The sequence below is a fragment of a genome, unplaced genomic scaffold (genome assembly GCF_019419815.1).
Source record: "Pyrus x bretschneideri cultivar Hongxiangsu unplaced genomic scaffold, Pyrus_bretschneideri_v1 Contig291, whole genome shotgun sequence".
Taxonomy (NCBI): domain Eukaryota; kingdom Viridiplantae; phylum Streptophyta; class Magnoliopsida; order Rosales; family Rosaceae; genus Pyrus; species Pyrus x bretschneideri.
This window is the reverse complement of record NW_025999603.1, coordinates 17,073-26,861: the sequence shown is the minus strand read 5'-3', so window position 1 is coordinate 26,861 and position 9,789 is coordinate 17,073. Positions and strand designations below refer to the sequence as shown.

Here is a 9,789-nt window from a genome sequence, read left to right as displayed (position 1 = left end):
AATGGTTTACTGAGGGGATTCAGCCAACATGGCCATCCATGTAAAAATTTTGCTTTTCCAACGGTGTTTCATAAAGCAAAATTTGTCTCATATATTGACTACTAGAATGGTACTCCTTAATGACATTGGTAGGGGCACAAACAGGTGCTTAACCAATGATCTATTTCGTTGAGACGGAAGTAGATTCTGCAGGGTTAAGGTTTGGAAATATTATCCCTTATTCTTGAAGTTTTAGGTCTTAGGTGCCAAGGATCACACTTCGGGCATGATGCCACACCTTGGGAAGACCTGATTCTACCATAGGTTGTAAAAATGAACTCGAAATTGGATCGTGAGAGAGACAAACCTAGACTTAGGTTCTGTAAGCTCCTGCCGAAGTTAGAGGGGTCTGTTTGGTAGGCCTCTATTGAAGCAGAGCAATACCGTTCGATGAACCTTTGCCGAAGTTGGAGGGGTCTGTTTGGTAGGCCTCTATTGAAGCAAAGCAATACCGTTCGATGAACCTTTGCCGAAGTAGAGCATGTTCCTCGATGCATCCTTGCCTAAGCAGGGCACCACCATTTAGTAGACTCTAGCCAAAACTAGGTCTATACCGTTCGGTACCTCCCAAACGAATTGCTGAGGTACCTTTCTCTCACAAGTATGGTAGTAATCAGATTCGAGAATTTGGTAAACTTCCACTCTTTACACTGCTGCTTCAGAAGTGAGTTATAAACATGGAAAGATGAGAAAAATTATTCTCAAGTCGAAATTCTATCAGATTTATAAATTTCAGAATCGTACTCATTCATGGACGTAATTATGGTGTGCTTCAGGCAATATCTTTCATGATTAAATAGGTCGTAGAAGCGAGCCAAATAGCCATGGAATCCTCATTCGGGGGGTATTTCCATTTATAATGCTTCGAGCATAAGTCTTCACATGAAGATCATGGCAGAGGCTTATTCAACTCTTCCTTGCCATTGTTGGCTATAATGGTTTCTCAGCTTCTTGATAGTCAAGTGGAGATTCACATCTTGTACCCACATAAAGTGGTTTAGGTCAAGAAATGTCCAAGTCAGTGAAATCAAACTTGTTATGGTTCGACAACCCACTAAATGGAGGGAACAATATTGTAATTGGTGCTATGAAAATAAGATATCCATAAGCATCAAAGTTAGAACATTCGGGTTCTAAGACATGGTTTACATGAAAATCGTCAGGTTTACATGGGTGTATTGTTTAAGAAAACTTTGGGTTTCAAAGGCACTAAATTTGAAACTACATGTTCGAGTTTAGTTATGAACTTTTGATTCATAAAAAGAAGTACCTGTAAGAACACATAATACAATATACAACTAAGTGCAGTGGATTTGGGTTGCTTCAGGAACTCAAGTGTGAGTGCTTCGGGACTATGAAAGGTGGTCAACGATTCAAAGAAATGAAGTAATTTATTGAATCATTAATTGCCAAAAAGTGAACTTCAGGCTAATAATTTTGGATTATTTGTCAGATTAATGGATTGCTGGTCACTTTAATTAATTCAGTAGATCGTAACCATTTAGGTTTGATTGTAGAAGCAAAAAGAATAATAACATTCAAGTTAAAATTATAGAGAATGCCAAAAATAGCATTGGATTCGAAAAACCATAGCCCAATATATGTGAGCTTGGGTGTCGTGTGTAGGGCAAGGCCCTAAAAGGGCTTAGTAGTCCACGGGCTGCTACGGGGCAACCTAATCATGGCTGCAGGCCATGGCATTTTTTGGGCAAGCCCAATCGCAAAGGCTGGCTTGTTGTGGTCTCAAGCTGGAGCACTAGCAAGCCCAACATTCGGTGGTTAGGTTGAGGCGCTACAAAGCCTAGCCGAAGCTGGCTTTGTGGTCGGGCCGTGACATGGCGAGCCCAGCAGCCATGAAAGCTGCTACAGGAAGGCCGGGGCAAGGGAATGAGCCCAGCAGGCTTCAGACATGCTGGTTATATGCCTAGGGCTCAGGGACAAGCCCAGCAAAGCTTCGGGCTGTGCTGGAGTAGGCTAGGGTTGCAGGCCCGTTTTATAAACCCAAATCAGGCCTTCGGCCTGGCTGTCTAGTGCATGCAGCAAAGCCCAAAGGGCTGTTGTAGAGGTCCAGGATGTCAAACGACGTTGTCCCAAGGTGGTGGCGTGGTTGTAGGCTTGCCAACTTGGCTCGGTGCCAACGGTGGCACAGCATGGAGCCGTGGCTTGGTAGCAAAAAAAATCCCACATATATATATATATATATATATATATATATATATTTCAAACTCTAGGGTTAAAAACCCTAATTGCTTCTAAATTAATTTTGATACTTTGACTCACAAATTCCACATAGCATAATTTTGTATTGCATGAACAAGTATAGATATTGACAAAATATATGAACACATATACAATATGTATAATTGGAAGGAAAATATAAATATAGGGGGTTCATGCATCATGGGGAATGTTTTCATGCTTCAAGGTTTTTTCAAATATTTTAATTTATTTTAAAGGAACCTGATTGGTAGAAAACAACTGAGCCTTTGAATTTCTCTGAAAGCTGGAATTGCATTTTCAATGCGCTGTATCACGTTCAACAAAGAAAAATTAAATTGAATCAATAGCATGTAGATCAATTCAATAAAATAATAAATTAATCATAAAAAGAATGATTAAAACTTAATACTCCCCTGATTGAAGATCAAACTCTCTTTAGCACAGCGTCAAGAGCGTGTTGATAACATGTTGTAGGCCTAATTTACTTAATCATATAAAGGACAGAGAGTGCGGCACAGTAGAGGGAAAGAGAGAGATGTGTTATTATGAGGTGTGTTCTTTTCCACCTCATTGTGCCTTTATTTATAGTAGTATGGAAGGTTAATTCATTGCCCTAATAAGATTACAACTCTAATAGGATAATATTTGATATCCCTAGATACACTAGGATTTACACAATCACATTCATAATCTAATAGGACTACAACAAAAACAACATTAATCGAACGGAAGCTGAAGGTCCAATTTTTATTACGAAACTTTAAACTACGTTTTGGAGACTAAAACGACTATGGATGGCCAAAATCCATCTTATATCACATCATAGTGGTGGTGAGTTTGGACCATGGCGTAGTTCCGTTTTTGAAAAAGTATCACGGGTCCAAATCGGAGCTCAAACACCAAATCTACAAATTCAAATCAGAGCTCAACCAAACTCTCAAAAGCGTTCAGCTCAATCCAAAAGTGTTCTTCAAAACCAATCCTCAATCGATCGAAGTGATCCTCAATGTTTATTGCTCTGCTACCTTGCAGTATGATTTTAGTTAATGTCTCTCCCAACTAAGTTTCCTCGTTGATGACAAATATTTTCAACTTAGTTTAACCTGATATCATGAATCGCGCCTGCTTCTCATGGCTTGAATGTTGCTTGTTTCACGGCTTGTTCCATTTCAAGTGTATTTTCTTTGAATCTAGTTAATAGTTTCTGCATTTCTATGAATTGTATTCTTCTTTTAGCTATGGAGTGATTAAGATCAGTTTTTCTTCATCTTCTTTCGTTATTACGTTTTAGGCAGGCACAAAAACAAAACAAAACAATTTCAATTCCTCAATCATCGAGGTATAGAAAAGAACTTTGAGTCCCATTCGGCACTCAATCTTTGGTTTAGAAGTTAAGTATAATCACAAAAATCTACAACATCATTACACAAGCAGTGGCCTCCAACAGTGGCGTGGATGCAATCTTCTTGTGCTCAAGCCTTCATTTGGCGCTGAGATTGAAGGAAACACTCGAAGCAAACTTCGTATTGACGAAATAGAGCCTCCGTCCGATTATGGCACCAACAATAGTTTATCTTGGGATGCTGTTTACATAGTTTTTCGCATGCAAATAGAGAGTACAATAAGGAAACTGTTCATCGATTCAAAATCGTAAACATATAGTTAATTCACATGCAATCGGAGTTTTCTATACCACTCGGGGTCAAATGTGGACAAGGTAATTGAGTTTCTTGCCTTCCATATTTGGTTGTTGTCATTTTTGTTTTTGAACAATAGCCTATAACAATCTTAGTAAATATGTCAAACACCAAATCAGTTACACAACGCACAAGGTCACAGATACACACCGTGTCTCTTGCTAAGTACCCTTAAATTACATATTCACATGTAAAAGGGCCAAGTAAACTTCCAAGAAAGGAACACCAGATAAAACTTTAGCTTATAACCCCTTTGCTTTAGTATATACTCTGTTTCTTGTATAAAAAAACATTCTTTTTGGTTGTGGATATGATCACTTACAGGACCATTCACATGCTCAACAATTTCGTGGTACTAGCATGCTTCTATCACTACCTACACCAATAATTGGTGAAAGAATATAAGTGTCGTACATATGGGTATTAATCCATTAACCATATATATTAGGTATTACTGACCACATTCACAAAGATAGGATGCTTTAGTATAATTTATTTATTTAGCTTTATACTACATCTAGATCATACTCTCACTATTTTCGTTTAGAAAAAGAGCACATACGCTAAATGTTGCTATTTTGTTTAAAATTGTGCTAGCAATAGTTATACATATACATACGGTGTTAACTATTCATATACCAGAATTTAAATTGTAACACTCAGTTAACAGTCGCTCACAACTGTCCAACTATATTCATAACATAATTTTGCGTACATAAACGAGTGAAAGTGGATGTCATAACCACAGTTCACAGAGAATCATCTCTCCTATATTAATAGTAGTATTTTTCATCAGTTCGATTATCACTCACCATCATATGGTTATCATAATATAATCCCCAGCTGACACGCCACATGCTAAATACCATTCTTTCTCTCTCTCTCTCTCTCTCTCTCTCTCTCTCTCTCTCTCTCTCTCCTTTAAGTTTCAATATTGATATTGATTTCATTATTATAATTATTATATTTTGTGTGCGCTGCATATGCATGGTCATCATGTACCTTATAAGCCAATAATTGGTACAACATGTGGTCAATCACCAAATGCAGTATAGTACATATATCATGCATGCGGCTGTACCCAGTACAAAAACTTATCGGTGCCATCAGCATACCTCTACTTATAAATAAGAAGAGAGAGAGTCACAGAGAAACACAATAGAAGACCTATTGTGAGCATTTGTAATTTCTTTCTCTACTAAAACTACTAGCCAGTATGGTGCTAACTAAGGTAGCTGCTGAAAACTCGCCAATAAGGGTGCCTTTGCTTCAACTGGTGGTGAGAGAGTATGATGAAGAACGTGATAAGACGGCCGTGGAGGAGATGGAAAGGAAGTGTGAACTTGAGCAGCGTGGAAATCCTTCTTTAGTCACTGATCTCATGGGTGATCCTATATGTCGCATTCGCCGTTTCCCGACACACGTTATGCTGGTAATTAACCTCTACGTCATTAACACTTTATTTCGAAAACAGATAATATATATACATAGAGTAATGCTAAGTAGACCAAATTTTTAAACCACATTTGCAAACTAAATGATGTGGTTGTACATGATTGGGTAGTTCCATAACATATTGGTTAGCTAGGTATATGTAAATTACTAGCTAGTAAAACCCTAGTTTAATTGTTTAATGTTAGACAACTTTTATTGACACTCCAAAAATTTCATTGTGCACTCGTTACAAGTATATTTTCTTTCTAAATATAAAAAATCTCAAATGCATGCACAATTAGAATTTTGAAGTATCACTAATAATTCCCTAATTTTATTTCATCTTTTAATTACTTGTATGCGAAGAAATAGAAAGAAAAAAAAATAGAGCATGATAGACAATATATATAAATAAATACAATTTTAATATTTGTTCATTTTTTATTTTTCGTTAAAATTAATAAAACGCAGTTGTGAACAGATTGCAGAGTACGGAGAACAAAATATAGTTGGTGTGATAAGGGGTTGTGTAAAAGAGGCAACATCAGGCAGTTCATTTTTTGTAAGGCTTGCTTATATTTTGGGACTTAGGGTCTCTCCCACGCACAGGTTCTCTCTCTCTCTCTCTCTCTCTCTCTCTCTCTCTCTCTCTATAACTTCAATATGTTGATTCCATTAATCCATTAACTACATGAACATGCAGATCATTTACCCCAAAATTGTATTAGGAAGATAAGAGTGACCAAAACCTTGGTATCGATCGGCATGTTAATATTTGCATGAATTTTTGCTAGCTATGAAGGCAAGAAATTACAACAGTAGTTTTCACTATTTTCTTTTCTCTCTCTCTCTCTCTCTCTCTCTCTCATGTGAATAGATACGTGGTTGATTCTAATCTCATTCCCAACCCACCAAAAAATAAATAAATAAAAAGAGAAAAAAAAAAAGGAAGAAGGTGAGAGTGATTTAAAGGGAGATTAGATTCTACCAAAAAGAGAAATGCAATGTTCCTCGTATCATGGAAAGGAGCAAAAGCATGCAACTAGCTAGGTAGTTAGCCTGTCCTCGACACATGTATCGACCAGCGACCTTACAAAAAAAAAAAAATTAAAGAAAGTAAATGAAATCTTAGATGGAATGTAGTTCCCCCTATTCCCTTATTTCTACCATGCATATTGTCTCGTAGCTATTATATTACGAGAAAATTTTCAAATTGTCCAATATTCAACCAGATATTTCATGTGTCATAAAATAAATGCATCGTCTTAAAAAAATTATCTTCTCCAATTGTATTATAACATGTGGTGTACCCCTAAAATACCGATACTTGAAGAAACCTCTCCTATATTACCTTATCCACACAGTGCATGTGCTCTACTATCCACCCCACCTTTTGATCAATATTTTGTGATTCCTCTTTCTCTTTCTTTTTTTCTTCACTACCTATAGACAAAGCCTCCTTTGGATGTAAAGCGAGCCTGCTGACAAAATAAATTGATATCTTAGCATATAAGAGTGCTAAGAAACTGCCGATTAATTTGCAATACTTACAAATTAGCTTCATAGTAGGTATATCCCATTCCATATCCGTTGTTCATTGAGCGGGATAGGATTGTGACCTTCTATTGACTGTTTCGTGGCCGAAGTACATACTACGTAAAGAGCATTCAGAGTTCATTACTTTTGCCCTTTTTTGGATCCACAATATACAAGTGTTCTACGGGAATAAATGTGGTCACGAAACAGTTAATACGAGAGTACTATCTATTACGCGAGTGGAATCCCTTAAGGAGTGTAAAAGGTTTCTTATTGTTGTGACGTATTTAATTTCCATGCAGGAGGCTAGGCATTGGTACAAAACTGGTCACACATTTGGAAGAATGGTGCAAGCAAAACGGAGCAAACTATGCATACATGGCCACAGACTGCACAAACGAGGCTTCTATCAATCTGTTCACAATAAAATGTGCATACCAAAAGTTTCGCACACCCACAATATTGGTCCAACCAGTCCATGCACACAAGAAGCCAATATCCTCGACCAAAATTGCAATCGTTCAACTTCCAGCCAAGCTAGCCGAGTCAATCTATTGCCAACTCTTTGCCCAGTCAGAATTTTTCCCCAAAGATATCCACACCATTTTATCTAGTCACCTCAATTTGGGTACTTTCATGGCCCTACCGAAAAAGTCCCTCCTCCAGTTTGATCCACAAAGGGACACTACTCTGCCTACAAACTTTGCCATCCTCAGTGTTTGGAACACGAAAGAAGTGTTCAAGTTGCAAGTGAAGGGAGTGTCGAGCCTAACGTATGCATGCTGCGTGGGGGCTAGGGTTTTGGATGCATGGCTTCCATGGCTGCGATTGCCTTCGTTTCCCAACGTTTTTAAGCAGTTTGGGGTCCACTTCATGTACGGGCTACACAGGGAGGGTAAAAACGGAAATTGGCTCATGAAGGCATTGTGCAACTTTGTGCATAACATGGCTAGAGAAGACGATGGTTGTGCTGCTGTGGTGACTGAGGTGAGCCAGAGGGACCCAGTTAGAGAGGCAATCCCACATTGGAGAAAGTTGTCGTGGGAAGAAGATATGTGGTGCGTTAAGAAGCTTGCTGATCAAGCAAAGCAAGGAGAGAAGAGGACATCATCTGATGACGGCCAGTTTGATTGGATTAACACTCGATCTTCTTCATCGGTGGTTTTTGTTGACCCACGTGACTTCTAGCATGCATATATATGTACTCATATCATATTGAGAAGGAAATAAAATGTTCATAGTTATACTTGTATCTTCTACTTCTATAGCTGCACATAAATGTCTCAAATTGCAAACTACTACTAGGGGAACTAGTCGAATACGGAATAATTGCTATAAGAGCAAGTCCACCCGTTTTGTCATGGCAAGGGGCAGAGGTAGGATAGGGTAGTTACCATTCACTCTTAATAGTAAATGACTTAAAACAAGCCTATTCAACCTGTTCGGGCAGGAATTTCACTGGGAAAGGTCCCTGGCTCGAGCACACAACTCCCCGACGAGTTGGCACTTTAGTTGGTTGTCGAGCTCCTTCTTGCTGAGAGGCTAAAAGAAGACAACAAAGTTAGTTCTGAAAGGTGCCTTTGTAGGGCCTGAGGTGTAGGCTTTGAGGCTCACAATCAAAACTAGCTAAGTGCTTAGGCATGCCACTGCCATCTCAGTATGGCAGATGTAGAACAAGTGTGTTTAAGTCGATTACTTACGCCCCAAGTTATTCTGACTTCTTGTTATCAAAGGATTGTCATAGATGGGTTAAGTCTACATTAAGTTATTTTCTATTCCTTAAGACCAAGGACTTTTAGTTTATTATCTTGTATGCTTTAAAGGGTGAAAGTTCAGATCTGGCTTAAGCCATCAGTCTAATTCCCATTCATCTTTTATGATAGTAAAACCACTAAGTGAACTAGAGCTGAGGACCAATGGAGCTTCTGATCACTAAAAGACTGGAAATAACTTGAATATATACTATGGAATACATCATAATACCAGATCTACTAATGGAAAGACGAAACAAAGAGAGTCGAGCAAGATTTCACCGTGTCGGGCTAGGTTGAACGTCTTGCAGTCTCTTCTCATTGTGATTACAAAAGGTTGTGTGTTTGGAATACATGGATGGTAAACAAGTTTACACGAGAGAATCGATACTATGTCACTAGGGGTGATAGCAGAGCTTTAAACTAGACAAAAGATGGCTTTTTGTAGGGAATCATCCTGAAAAGGATTGAAATCTGGGTTGATTATAGCTTTTAGATGCAAATCTAGCTTGAGAGCAGAGTTTGTATGTTTGTTTGTTTGATTGGTTGAGTGTCCTTGTCTCTGGGCCCTATTTTCCCTTTTATAGGCAATGATCTTGGTTGTTGCAAGCTCTGCTCAAAAGCACTTCAATGAGTCATCATTTTTTTTTACATGTTTTGCCATTCAGAAAGTGCTTTTATGCTGAGAGTAGGTTGATTTCCATCGGTTGTCACTTCCCTGGTAAGCGCCTAACCTTTGCATTAATGAGGGGCCGTCATATTGTCATTGAGATGGATGGATTGGGCTGGACCTCGGGCAAGTCTCATTTCTTTACTCTTTTTGGGCTTTCTTTCCTTTAAGTCCAAAGTTTAAATATTAACCTAAACAGTGCCCTCTTCAATCATTGTTGAGCCTACAACTCAAGGCGTAAATAATGATTAAACAGCCGCCATCGTCGCACACCTTTACTAAGAACTTATGCCCTTTTAATGTAACCGTTTATGAATTGGACCCTTACACTAACCGACGATCTCTATTATTAATCAACTATTTATTACATAATCCCTTTTTAATCCCTTGGTAAAATACCTTAAGTCATTTCAAACCATCAATTTCTCGAAACTTCCCATAA

The 9,789-nt window shown here is 38.3% G+C and overlaps 1 protein-coding gene across 1 annotated transcript; it reads left to right on the top strand.

The window, feature by feature from the left end:
- Nucleotides 1–5,134: 5,134 nt before the first annotated feature.
- LOC125479538 (probable N-acetyltransferase HLS1) lies at nucleotides 5,135–8,164 on the top strand. The gene is made up of 3 exons (XM_048588986.1): nucleotides 5,135–5,388; nucleotides 5,872–5,999; nucleotides 7,229–8,164. Exons 1-3 carry the CDS (start codon nucleotides 5,173–5,175, stop codon nucleotides 8,112–8,114), a joined length of 1,230 nt encoding a protein of 409 aa, XP_048444943.1. The 5' UTR covers nucleotides 5,135–5,172; the 3' UTR covers nucleotides 8,115–8,164.
- The last annotated feature ends 1,625 nt before the right edge of the window (nucleotides 8,165–9,789 follow it).